The sequence below is a fragment of the Sinohyriopsis cumingii genome, chromosome 7 (assembly GCF_028554795.1).
Source record: "Sinohyriopsis cumingii isolate HCF-2022 chromosome 7, ASM2855479v2, whole genome shotgun sequence".
Taxonomy (NCBI): domain Eukaryota; kingdom Metazoa; phylum Mollusca; class Bivalvia; order Unionida; family Unionidae; genus Sinohyriopsis; species Sinohyriopsis cumingii.
Genome location: NC_142967.1, coordinates 70,975,059 through 70,989,833, shown reverse-complemented (window position 1 = coordinate 70,989,833; position 14,775 = coordinate 70,975,059). Strand labels below are relative to the sequence as shown.

The 14,775-nt window shown below is 37.9% G+C and overlaps 1 protein-coding gene across 1 annotated transcript in view; it reads left to right on the top strand.

The window, feature by feature from the left end:
* The first annotated feature begins 5,610 nt into the window (after positions 1–5,610).
* LOC149795486 (CDK2-associated and cullin domain-containing protein 1-like) overlaps positions 5,611–14,775 on the top strand; it is a 70,741-nt gene continuing 61,576 nt past the window's right edge. Inside the window, exons 1-3 of the mRNA XM_089965291.1 lie at positions 5,611–5,724; positions 11,901–12,027; positions 14,612–14,720. Of these exons, the coding sequence (XP_089821417.1) occupies positions 5,619–5,724; positions 11,901–12,027; positions 14,612–14,720 (342 nt within the window). The 5' untranslated portion in view covers positions 5,611–5,618. The remainder of the gene's footprint in view (positions 5,725–11,900; positions 12,028–14,611; positions 14,721–14,775) is intronic.

Here is a 14,775-nt window from a genome sequence, read left to right as displayed (position 1 = left end):
GCCTCAAGGTAGATTAGTTCTTAGCTAACTGAGTTACCATCTTTAAATAAAGTCATTATTATTATTATTATTATTATTATTATTATTATAGAAATTAACTGTTGTAATACAGGGGGAAAAGAGGTGTTTTTCTCAAATATTTATTTTACTTGTACTAATCCAAAATTTGTTTATGTGACTCGAAGCTTAGATTCGGTTTTCAAACAGTCAGTGCCATTTGGGCGATTATGGACATAATTGTATTAATTTTGCATTGTTTGCCTAATTATTAAACACTGTATAAATATGCACCTAGATCCACATTCTTTGGCGACAAAATGTTTTATCTGTGTGCACGTCAACTTCTTTAAAATGATTATTGGGTTAAAAGAATAAAACAGATTTGTAATTAAACTGATAGACGACATTCGTATGACATTCGGGTAGTATTTGCAATATTTGTCATGTGGATTGAAAGAATATACTGCACCAAATAAAATAAATCTGCAGGAACTAAAAATAATACCAACAAGTCTATCCTCTACATTGCAAATGGAATAAAGCTTTAAAAAACAAAAACAAAAAACGTACAAAAACTGGAGGATATTCGTTGCACTGTAAAGAAAATCGTATCTACACATTTCACAACTTAATTTGCTATATAGTAGTCATTTCCTGTGAACTGCAATAGATGATGTTATCGTGTATAGGTATGCACTAGAGAAAATTAACTGCAGTAATTGTGTAGATTGAAAGAATGCAATGTACACATTTTCATCTGCGTTAACTGACAAAAATGCATACAAGTTTATCTCGTAATGAAAATAGTTCAGTCATTTCTCTTCATCACTTTCACCCGTCCATTTTGTAATATTACATGTAAACTCATCCGATAACCCAGCCAGCAATTCTAAGTATATTTTTTTTTAAATGTTGGTTATAGAATGCAGCATCACATGATTCGTAGACCCTGCAAAAACAAAAACAAAAACAGTAGGTAAATCATGAAAGTAAATACGTGTCTAGTTCCTGAGAAAATGTTTCGCATTGACATTTATATTTAGGTCGAAAGTACTAAACAGGCAGGCCAAGTAGCAGTTACATACTGGATAGTACTTTGCGTGGGGAACATGTTAAGCAAGCACTTTCAAAGTGATTGGCAGAATGAAACCCGCTAATACTTACATGTGGTTTCATTTTCCTCTTTTTATTGAAAGTAGAATTTATATATCTCTGTCTCTCTCATATTATTATTGCTATAATTAAACTTTGTATCTTTTGTAAAATACCTACATGGTCTCAGCACTGCTCATAAATCTTTAATCTCTCTATGTGGTTGCGTTTTAGTGGACGAGTATTTGAATATTAAACGGCATTAGTTAAAACTTAAAAAAGAAACATGCACTGTGTACTGCAGCTGAGCTAACAGGTAAGTTCCACGCACTAAGTGGATGTCCACTATTACACGATGACATTGCTGTGACATCTAACTGGGACAATAAAACTTAATCCGTCAACTACAAGCCACGACGTGGGCAAGCCATGACGACCACGATGTCATATGGTGGGAACGCGGATTTTCAGAAGGCAATCGCAGCAGCGACTCTCTTTGTGAAGTGTAAAACTGACAACAAGCATGTGCAGCTTTTGAGTTTTGCATGTTTCAGACGGAGGTGATCTAAAGTTCCAAAATCCCATAAATGACCTCAGCTAGTAATTCGTGCTTAAGTTAAATACAAAAACGTGCTAAACAGCAACCATATGGAAACATACGGTCTGACTCGTACAGCGATTTTGATAGAAACAAGCACGAACAGTAACTCTAACAATAGAAGGCGACTTTCAGATATGCTGATTTATTGTAGCTATTTGGAAATAGACTACAAGGGAATGTCGCTACTTTCTATATTTTCATGTTGTATATTCTGATAAGTGCATCACAAGCAAGGTATTAAAATTCATCCATTTATTTGAATGATATTTCGTCTGCCCGACGGATCAACCTATCCCATATTTGAGTGTGGCTCTGGTGTACATTGTTTTCAAATTTGTTGTCGTTATTACCTTGATGGACAGACACAGAAGCTTGTCCTGTCTTTATCCCAATTCAGGAATATGTTTGCTAGAGAATGCGGCTTAAATGTAATGTATGATATTATTTACATTTTTTAATGCACACTTTCTGTGCACACATATAAATGTTGTCACATCAATACATATTCCTAAGCAATATCACAATTATCACGTGCATTTTTTTACCTAACACTCATACAAAGTACGCAAACATTCAGATACCCATGCTCTGATATATGCATCCATCCATAATAACTAATCTTACATACTTCACCCATTTTCCTAATTCACAATTCAAGCATGTGTAAATTCTAACATAACGCACTAGTTTACTACGAAGTAACCTAATAGCGAATTGCAAAATTAATTCTGACTACAAGGAAACAATCTAAATAATTCCGCCTCGCATCTAATAAGTCTCTAGGCAGGCTCGAGCCCATTTCTCAAATACGCACGTAAATGAAACACTACAAAGGTAATTATACATACTAAACGATGCAAGTAATTAAGTATACATACCACAAATATTTACAATTATGGTGCCATAATATTCTGGAAAAAATCGAGCAAATAACTAACTGAACTTTTCGAAGCTTTTCTTCCCTTAGATTTTACCTCCGTGTTTTGCCGCCAAATTTCGAGTGGCTCTCTTCAAACTGATGGTCATTCCAAACTCCTTACAGGCGTGGGAGAGGCGGGATACCAGCTACTACATCCAACTTCCGTCTGTGATGTCAAGGCTGCATCGTCGGCGAAGAGCAGTTCACGGATGAGTATCTCTGTGACTTTAGTCTTAACACGGAGACGGGCGATGTTGAACAGTTTTCCGTCAGCCCTGGTGTTGATGTACACTCCTTCGCTGGAGTCCTTGAAGGCATACTGGAGAAGCATGGAGAAGAAGATGGCGAAGAGCGTCGGCGCAAGGACACAGCCTTGTTTGACTCCGCTGATGACTGAGAAGGCCTCTGATGTTGCGCCATTGAAGCACGCTGTGCTGTGCATGTTCTCGTGGAACGACTTGAAGATAGCTAGCAGTCGTAGGGGCATACGATCTTCTTCAGGAGTCTGAAGAGTCCACTCCGACTGACCAGGTCAAACGCCTTTGTCAGGTATATGAAGGCAATGTAGAAGGGCATCTGCTGCTCGCGACACTTTTCCTGCAACTGGCATAGTGAGAAGATCATGTCTACAGTTGACCTGCCGGCTCGAAAGCCACACTGGGACTCTTGGTAGACGCGAGAGGCTAGAATCTGCAAACGTGCCAAGGCAATCCGGGCGAAAGTCTTTTCGACGATGCCGGGGGGGGGGGGGAGATGCCCCTGTAGTTGTTGCAGTCGCTACGGTCTCTTTTTTTCTTGTACAAAGTGACGATGTTGTCGTCACGCACATATTGTGGGATGTGTCCCTGTTCTCAGCAGAAGCTGATGAGTATGTGTAGGGGTTACATCAGTGTTGATTTCCCGCTCTTGAGGACTTCAGGCGGAACACTGTCGCTTCCAAGAGCTTTCCCACAGGCAAAGCTTTTCCGAGCTCTTCCATGGTGGGTGGTGTGTCTAGTTCCTCTATAACTGGCAGGTCTGGGATGGCAACCAGGGCGGTGTCTGTGACAATGTTTTGGGCTGCATACAGCTCGAGATAGTGCTCGACCCATCTATGTAGTTGTTTTCCCTGGTCTGTGATGACTTCGCCCGTCTTGGACTTGAGCGGGCGGTCTTGGAGGGGGGGGGGAGCCTTTCGCTTTCTTTATACCCTCATACATTCCTCTTGCATCCCCGTTGTCAGCAGCTGTTTGTATACTGGTGCAGAATTTCGGCCAGTAGGTGTTAGCACAGCGGCGAGAGGTCTGCTGCGCATTGTTCCTGGGAGTTCTGAGGGCTTGTAGTGTTATGGGGATAGTTTCAGCCTTGTATGACAGGAAGGCTTTCCTCTTTGCCTCAGTCACGGACTCCATCTCCTCTCAGTTGGCCTCATAACATTCGGCATTATTTGCGCTTCTTCTTTCCGTAAGCAGTCATGGCTGAATTGTACACAGAGTCACGGAGGTGGGACCACTTGGAGTCGATGGTGTCGCTTTGGTGAGAGCTTGCTGCAGTTTGCTGACGAACTGCTGTGTTTTCTCTGGGCTGCTTGCACAGCAGGTGTTGATGCGTGGGAGACCCTTCGTGTGCAGCTTCTTGGATATTATTCGCACCTTGCTTTCCACGAGGGAATGGTTCGTGTCGCAGTCGGCACTGTGGTAGCTGCGCCTGAGAAGGACACTGGTCAGTTCCGCACTCCTGGTGATGACGCTGTCTAGCTGGTGCCAGTGGCTTGAACGTGGGTGTCTCCATGAGACCTGGTAGATCTTGCATTTGCAAAAAGTGTTGGTCAGACATAGGCTGTGGGAGCAGCACATCTTCAGCAGTCGCTGGCCATTCTCGTTGATCTTGCCCATTCCGTGAGAGCCGAGACAGGTGGACCAGGCCTCATGGTCAGCTCCCACTCTAGCATTGAAGTCTCCTAGTAGAGGCCTTCAGTGCTCGGATACGGGATATTGTCTGATCCAGAGCCTCACAGAACAAGTCTTTCTCCTAGTGGGTGGAGCAGAGGGTTGGGGCGTGTACGCTGAAGATGCCGACCAAGCCTAAGGATGTTGACAGCCGGAGGGCAAGTGTTCTCTCAATACCTGATGACGGAGGTTCAATGAAAGCGACTAGAGTGTTCTTTACGGCAAAGCCTACACCGTGCTGCCTAGGTTCATCCGAGGGCTTCCATTACCAAAAGAAGGCATAATTGGTTTCCCTGGTGGTGTGTCTTTCAGCCAGTCGGGTCTCCTGGAGGCAGGCAATGTTGATGTTCGGTCGGCAGAGTTCTCTGTCAATGACGGCAGGTTTACAAGTCCCATCTACCCGAAGCGACTGGTTTTAAGGCGCCAGTCGCCTGCTTTCACCCCTTCTCTTGTTGATAGAAGATAAGCCACTTGCGAAAGCCAGGAGCTGGATTTTAGTTGACAGAGGCAATCAGAGACGCAAGCCGTATACATTTCTGAAGAGTGGGGCGTTTGTCTCCCACTCCCACCCCGGCAATGTCAACCTTGGACCACATTTTATTCTATTGGGATATTTCTATATTTTCAAGTGGGTAAAAGTGTATTTATGTTTGTTTTATTTATTGTGACATAACTAATAGTACAATCAGGCCCAGTCCTAGCATGTGCGGATCCCAAGGCAGCATGCGTGGCCCAAGACAGCAAGCGATGAGCGGGGCCCCTAAGCATTGCGGATTTGATTTCCTGAAAGCGCGATTGCCTCGTTCGCCTTGCCCTAGGGCCGGGCCTGCGAGTAATAATAAACTTTATTAATTTAGTTTACCTGAATTATACCAATACAGCTATATTTTATTTAGTTCTTTTTAAAACGATGATCGTATCAAAGCCATGTATTAAAATGTGAGAGGCTAAATCACCATCTTTTGAATGGATGTGTTCCGTGTATGTTGTATAGAACACTTCTATCCGGAACGGTTTTATTAAACCATGCCTTGATAATGGTTTGACATCATACTTCCGCTTCAGAGCGAAAGCCAAAATGGATGAACCGATGGAAGAAGCTGAAGCAGACACAACTCAGCCAGATCTCGTACCCGAGGTCCCGAAAAAACAAACGAACCCTCTATTGCGTCCCGGAAGCATGGGTAAAAAGTTCCATTTGAAGGAAAATACTGTCATCTTACACTGTTTGGTATACTATACACATAGACTTTATTTATCGTCCTGGATAGACCATAGTATACAAATCTTTGTAGTGATAACCATTTTCAAACTACTAACAAAAAATTATGTCAAATATTATACGCCACTGAACAGATGCGATTAAAACAAGCACATCGTGCAAATTTCATTTTAATACCTTAAAGCTGTCTTAATTTATTGGAAAGTAAACATGACTGCCCTCATATTAGTCCTACAATGTAAGACATAGGACATGTTGTTTTTGTTCTAGTGCTATGTCTTACTACCCAAATAATGGCCTTGTAAAGCGTGTTCCGATGTTGGTTGATATTGGAATGAGTAGTCAAAGTTTCAGGAATATCTCACACACTTGGCAGCCAATATTAACACTCTTCCACTAATTTATGTGTAATTAATATACTTACTGTGCTGTCTTTATCCTTCCAGAATGAAAATATGACACTTGCAAATGGACGCATTTTCATGTTCCATTGACATACATCTGAATTTGTTGCAATGCGAAGGTAGTCGAGGTATGCCAAAGTATGTTTAAGTAGGTTGCTTACAGTTCCAATAGGCAAAATATATTTTTATTTGTTTCACTAAAGAATTTAATATTTCAACTTAACCCTATTTTGGCATTCCTGGCTTTCATCGCTTTCCAGCCAACTGAAATGTAGACCAATGAAACTTGAAAACAGTTCTATTTCTTTTGTGAGAATTTGAATTTATTAGAGAAAAGACATCACGGTAAGTAAAGTCTGACAAAAACATTATAACTCTATTTACATTATAACTTTACTTTGTAGAAAAGTGTCGTTATTGGTTGCCAGTTGTGTGTGATATTCCTGAAAATTTTACTTTCGGTACACTGTTAGTCGACATCAAAACATGCTACACAGTGCTGTTAGTTAGGCAGTAAGACCCATCACCCCCAGAATAAAAATATCAGGTGATGTGTCTTACGTTGTAGAACTACCCTCATAGAAACAGACTGTCAAACATGATATATACATGTCATGCAAAATATCGTCTTTGATATGCTAGACCAACAAGTTGTTTTCCACGTTTTCTTTTTTATTTCTGACATAACTGTGTGGAGAACAACTGTATGAAAACTTTGTGTGTTGTTATTTAGGCATATTATTGCTGATGCATGTTTGAAATGCTTTTCAGCTATTTTACGCATTACCTCATGGCAAGAGCAATGACTCACACCATCCCATGCATTAGTCAGCTCCTGGTGATATCGGCTTTGCTATACATTTATTGCGCATTGCTTTCTGTGCATGCATCAGCAATCCAAATCCAAAATAAATAGCTGCTGAATACACAGGTATTATACTTGGACAGTAGCAAAGTTTTTCTGCAGCAGAAATTGTGTCTTCATCTCTGCTGCCAGTGATATCAAAAAAAGGCAGTGAACATTGTGATGGTCTGTTGATATACTTGATGGATGGTGGGGGAGGGGTGACATATTACAGCCAGAACAATGGTTTGGTTTACTGTGAGGTCAGTTGATAACTGAACTAGGGTAAAAATTATGAACAATATCACACATAGTTGGTAACCTGTATAATATATTACGTGTTTTGGCTCGTATAAACATTGACACAAGAAAGAGTGAAAACAACAAGCTTTGAAAAAAAAATATAATAATTTATTTTCCTGAAAAAGTTGTGTAAAATTGAAAAAATATGAACTTACGGTTTTAAGAATCAGATCTAAAATTAATCCAGGATTAATCCATGAATAAAATCTTCGAAGTCCTAATAACAAAATGTTCTAATGATTTCAAGTTCAAGTCCCTACAAAGAGTCCAAGATGGAAGACGATGACGTATGCTGTAATCTAGTGTTGAAGTCTACAGTTCCTTGTAGGAACAAGAATTATCACTCCGGTTTTGGAAATCTGAATAAATTTTTATAAAAACTGTCCTTTTTCAACAATTTCACATGAGCACACATATTTTCCAGGAAAAAGAATTAATCCTTTTGAATCCAAGTAATTTGAAATAACCCCAAACCAAGTAATTTGAAGTAACTCCAAACCACACAACATATAACTTCCAGTGTAAGAAAAAGCCCAGCTTCTACTGAGAATATCTCTCTAAAATAAAAGTTATATCATACTCAAAAACACAAAAAGGGGGGCACGTGATCATGTTCCAGAACCTCATGCAAATTATGTACTTGTTAAAGATCATGTACACCCAGTGTAGCCCTGATAAAAAGCAATCATTTTACTCAAAGAAGTAAAAAATAAAAAAAATTATGTGCATGCCAAGAACATCCCAATTAAGAATTAAGACTTAGTAATATATATTCACATTGAAATAAGTCTATTCTTAAGACAAGAAGAACCTTTTGATAATTAATGTGACTTTTAAATAAATATGTTAAATGTTTTGAAGTTACATGTAGCTTTCTTACTTTATACATATACATACACTCCACAAATATAGCCCCCCCCAGAAAGGCCACTGATCTTATAAAACCACTTTACAGTTATAGAAGGGGTGCATTATAAGATGGAGAACACTGTATATTGTTGTACTTAAATTTGTGAAAATTGGCAGAGATGCATCTTGATTAGTACTACTGTAACAATATCATCACAAATATTGGTCACTGTGACCTATATTTCATGCTTCACTAACTTTAGTTAAATTTTGTAATATAAGTGAATTATTCATGTTTGAATCATCAAAATAAATGATTATTTGCATCCCTATTACAGTCATATTCTCACCACAAAAGAAGGTCATTGTGACCTAGATTTCACATTTTACTGGCTTGGTTTAGTTTTGCATTTAGCTCATGATGAAAGATTTTAGCACTATGTATATGTACTATTATGTCCAGATTCATTAAACTTCTTGATGAGTACTACACTTTTATCACAGAGGAGGTATCTGTGACATGGTTTTTGTTTAACTGACTTTGATAAAATGCTGTGTTGAAGTTTATTTTTTAAGTTCTGTTCATGCTATAATCATCATACTGAATGAGTATATGCTTCTCTCTTAGCACCATACTTTTACACAAAAGAATGTCACTGTGATCCACATTTCACATATTACTGGCTTTCATTAAGTTTTGGGGGTTTAGCACAAAAACCAAATAGGTTTTTTTTTAACACCCTGTATATGAGTATACTAGGGGCCCCGAGTGGCCGAGTGGTCTAAAGCGCTCTTCGTTACGGATCACTGCCATCTCACCTCTGTCTGCGGCGGTTCGAGTCTAAGATTCAGCCAATGTGGGTATGTGAGAAAGCTTGCCAGCAGCTTCTCGTGGGTCGGTGGTTCTTTCCGGGGTTTTCTCTGGTTCTTCCTCCACCATTAATACTGGCCGCCATGTATAGCCTATCATGTGCTGCAAAATGGCGTTAAACTCCACAACAACAACAATGAGTATACTAAGATTCATGGAATTTGGTGAGGGGATGTATTTTGATGAGTAGTGCACTCTTATAATGGAAGTAAATTACTGTGACCTATTCTTCAGGCTTCACTGCCTTGTTTCCAGACTCAAGCACTGTATTCCCAAATAATCAAACTAGGTGATTGTATGCATCTCAGTTAGTATCACAACTACAACAAGAGAAAGTGTGACCTATTTTTAATACTTTACTGGGTTGTGTATTTGCATCTAGCTCATGACCACATTATCTGCTGTATAGTACTGCTGTACCTGGAGTCATGAAACATGCAGAAAGGGTGCATCTTGATATGTACTACACCCGCATCTTAAAGGTTGATGATTGTGACACATATTGCACATTTAATTGACCCGATTTGGATATATTTTTACTGTTATTGATGTACTTATTAAATTAGGTTATTGTTTTACATTAAACTAGGTTATTTTTACATTTCTCTTAGCACCAAGCCCATCCCAGAAAAGGCCACTATGACCAATATTTCACATTTTACTGGCAAGTCTGCATTTTGCTGATAACCATACAGGTTTTTTTGGTATGCTTAGTGCATACTGTTCTATATAAATTCATAAAATTTGGGTAAGCATGATGTATCTTTATGAGCACTACTCCCTCATTTCAGTAGTTGGTTAGTATGGACCATACTTTATGTTTCACTGACATGGCTTTAAATTTGTCTTTGATGTTCATTTCTCAGCATTGTTCAGTCTGTAATCATGATGATTATATGCATCCCTGTTACTACCACACTCTTACAACAAGAGAGGCTCGTTGTGACCTATGTTTCACATTTTTGCTGGCTGTGCTTAGCTTTTTGCATTTGGTTCATGACCACAAAAGTTTTGTATGCTGTATGCATACTGTCCTATAATAATGAAACTTGGCATGTGGATGCAGCTTGGTAAGTTCTGTATCTTCTTTTATGAAAAGAAATCTTTAGCCTATATTTCCTGCTCTGTGACTTTATTAAAATTTTGTGTTTAAAATTCATTTCTTGGCTGCTGCTTTTGTTTATGTCATGAAACTTGATAATGCATCAGCACTACTACAAGGTGGCCATAGCTAGATTCCTGATAGCATTGTGGTATTCAGATGATGAGACAATAAGTGAAGCCATTATAGATGTTAGGACAGGAAGAAAGTGTTGAGCAAAGCAATGAACGAAGCCAAGAGCAGACTGGAACTTAGGAATATTATTAAGACTACAAATAAAGGATACAAGGGCTGGCTCAAATAAATCCCAAAGATGGAATGAATCAAACCCAGTATCATAGTCCAGGAAGAATTTGCAGATGTAAGGATAAAGAGAGGTTGCAAGAGCAGTCCAAATTGGTGCCAAAACAACATGACAGCTATCGGAGAGGAAACTCATATGGACAGACCTTTTGCAGTGTGAACTACGGCAAATCCAAATGCTGCTTCAGTCTGCACCCATCACCAGCAAATCTGTAAAGACAGAACCTGTATGTCCATTATGCCAGAAAAGAGCTGCATTCCAGCATATTCTACATTGTCCCATGAGCGATGCAAACCGGAGACATGATATGGATTCGAGACGGACAGCGGATATATCTAAGAGAGAGTGTTGAAAAGTCTGGAAACCAGGAGGTCAGGTCCTCAGCTGATACAGTTTGTTAAAGAGAGACAAAGAAACATGCAACAGCTAATGATGCTGGAATAATCCAAGAAACAAAGTCATAGGTGATGAGACAAGACCTGTGGAAAAAAACATATCATATTCCCTGAAGCAAACATTACTTCTTCTAAACATCATCATATGGTCTGAGACTGCAAAGAAGATTAGGACCAAATGGCAAATGGAAGAAGCATATGAAATGACAATGGAGAAGTACCAGGAACTGGTAGTAGGAGGAATTTTGTTTCTGTTAATGGGAATATCGCATATGGCATTTTCATGACAATTCCAGGACAAATAGTAAGAAAGACTATTGTCATCATCTTCAAAAAGGATTCAAAGTGTGTATTATTGACGTGTAGTTTAACATTGCACCGTAGTGTTGGTTCTAGTACATGACCGACACATTAAAAGTGTTAAAAAAACTGAAATGGTGATTTCTGTTCATTTAAACTACAATGTATTTAATTAAAACTTTTAAGGACTGTGTTGTCGTCAGATTTTTTTCCCCTGGAAATTCATTACAAGCTGCAAGCTTAAATTTGTTATGAGTTGTCGATCTAGTTAAGAAAGGGACTTTATTTCTAATGAAAACAAACTGTAAAAATATATCACTGTGCATAAATTAAATTTTGTGTGTGTGTGTGTATGTGTTATAATCCAGGGGCAAAATCCACACTGTATGATAGACAAAAATTCTAAGACCATTGTTCAACACATCTGCAGACCACTGCAGTCATATCCTGTTTCAAGTCTGTTTTGAAGAGTGATGAAGGAGTTTCATGGCAACTTAAATGTCTTAAATTAGCACACCTACACACATGCACACCCTACCCCACCCCATCCATACCTCACCCCACACACATTGAGAGTATAGAACAAAATGGGTTCTTGGGATGTTTTACAAACACTGTATAGTATTTGCTGCTGGATATTGCGATCTACATATTGTGTGCATGCTTACATACACGCATTCCTAATTTTCTATATGAAAACAATCAGTTGTATTTCTCAGACCATACAAAAGATGTAATTCACACAGTTCTCTTCAACATGTTGCAGTGATGATGACAATTACAGTGGAGGACTATGAAAGCCAGTATTGGCCCAAGCTTGAACAAGCAATTGATCAGCTGCTTACCATGCAGCCTGGCCAGTACATACCCATTTCTTATGAACAAATGTATAGGTAAGTAAATTCAAATTACTATTAATTCATTATTTTTGATAGGGTACACCAATTTTGTGGATTTTATGGTGGCTACTGACGATGAATTTAAAGACTTGACTAACAATAAATTTTCTGTCATAGCAATAAGAACCATTCCAAAGTCCATGTAATTAAATCATGTTGAAAATGTCCTTTTTCCAAAAACCATGAAAATTTATACCAATAAAAATAAAGTAATTGTCAGTACAATGAAACCCCACTATGACACAATGGTCAGGATCCACTAAAGGACTATTATACTATGCCATGTACCATGCAATATCCAACCAAGTCATTTTATTGAAGAAAATATTGCATATGTATCCTCATTAGGACCGCTCCGGTGGCCTAGTGGTTAGAGCGTCTGCCTCAGATGTGGGAGGTTGTGGGTTCGATCCCCGGCTGAGTTATACCAAAGACTTACAAAAAAATGGTACTAGCAGCTGCCTCACTTGGTGCTCAGCATTAAGAGGTTACTGTTAGGACTGGTCGGCCCGGTGTCAGGATAATGTGACTGGGTGGGACATCATGCTACATTTCTGCGGCATGATGCCCCAGTGCTAGACATCACTATAAACTGCCACATTGCAGACATCGTAGCGATATGACTGAAAAATTGTTAAAGCTACGTTAAAAATCCAAATCACATCACATCCTCTTTAGGTTTGCAGTATAGAGTTTGGGGGTAGGTGTTGAGTGCAAAACTGACATAATTGATGCAGTTACCAACTTGATGCATTTTAAATGAGAAATACTTAAAACATTTATTGCATATTTCGTAGGCAGAGAACCATTCATTGTGTTATATATATATATATATATATATATATATATATATATATATATATATATATAAAGTTAGCAACTTAAGTGCCCTCACCAGTTGATCTTCTATCACAATAGCAATTTCTTCCAAAAATATGTTCAAAGAAGCATAATTTCAAGAATTTCTCAGCTAGATTCCATTCAAATCCAAATACTTAATTTCTTGATAAATACACACTAATTTAGGAAAATAATATTTCCGAAGCATTCATATTTGCTGGACATGTCCAAAAAGTCAGACATTTTTCCTTGGCAATAAAATATATATATCAGACATTGAGAAGTCTTAAAAAGAAACTTGTTTTGGGGGTTGAAATATACTTTAAACTAAAAATTCATACAGGAGATCAAGCATATTGACCTCATTTGTGTTGTACTTGAAATTAGCACTGTCAGGACCCAGTATGGGAGTAAACTATTTGATTTCATGATTAAAGAGTGATCTCCAGAAAAGCAGTTGTCATTCTCTCAAAGACAGGAACAAATAAAGACAATATTAATAATCATTTTTAATAGGACTATTGCACAGGAAAAACATTGAGTAGTATGTTGGATTTGAATAGCATATCCATCCACCCCTACAGTTTAAATGATTCTGTTCCAGTCAGTAGTCTACCGCAGAATGGCTATATAAATGTAACCTGACCATTACAATGAGGGTGTATGTTTTGGAGCTACTGTCTGCATATCAGACTCAAATATAAAAGGATTAGGATGTGGTGGTGGTGACTAAATCTGCTCCTGACAGTTCAGGTAATGAACTTGTGGTCTGTTGTTTCCCTTAAATAGTTGGGTAATTATTTTATTTTTAATTCAGTTGAGAAAGTTTTTAAGACTTCTGCTTTGTTTGTTGCTTCATTGAATGTGCCAGATGACTGGCAAACATTTGTTGGCTAATGCTTACTCTGGATTGAAGGGCAGTTGTTCACAGAATGCACTGAGAGAAACACATTTACTTACTGGCTTTATTTTTTATGGTTCCAAATAATTAAATTACTAATTATCAGCTTGTCAAGAAGCTACAGTCTTTTTAAAAAATAAATAAGTAGACTTTTTTTCTCCAAGAATACAACACACCACACCAAATAAATAAATCAGACTCTTGTTTATTTGGGTACTAAAGCTTTTGTAGTACTTCAAGAAATTGGTTAAATTATTGCAAATTTTCAGGGCCATGCCATGATCGTGTCACGTACAAACTCCTGCTATAATTAAATGTATACTAGTTGGGTTTAATTGTATTATCTTTACAATAGGCATTATAATCTCAGATTACAAAACACATACATTTCTACAATAGCCATTATAATCTCATATTTTTCTGACATTCACATAATATCATATCTACAACTGCCATTATTATCTCACGTCAGACATACACAACGACACACACAGAAGGAAACTATATAACATTCTGTTAAATAATATAGAATCTCTCACAATCATAAATGATTACTTGTCCAGTTAAACTAATCATTCCAATCAAATGTGATAACTTCTTTTATTAAGTTTTCATACCTCTCATTTTTCATACACCATTGATCCAAAATAAGATTTAATTAGGTTTGTCCTCTAATAGCAAGTTATATCATATTGGCCCAGCATAATGCTATGGAATTTCATAATTTGAAAATTTTATTCTAAAAAGAGATTTGTTCTGTTATTTTACCTAGGAATTTACATAATTGAGGACTTATAAAATTAAGACTCTGAACTATGTTTTGTATGTGTTTTTCAGCTGTGTTTATAAATGTGTGTGCAAGCAGTTTTCAGAGAGGCTTTTTGCAGATTTAATGAAACATATGAAGTCACATCTCTTTGCATTGGATAAAGAATTAGAACAAAGTGTAAGTAGATGTTACATATGTATCCATCAGTCCCTTTCGCTTGTGTCAAAGTGAA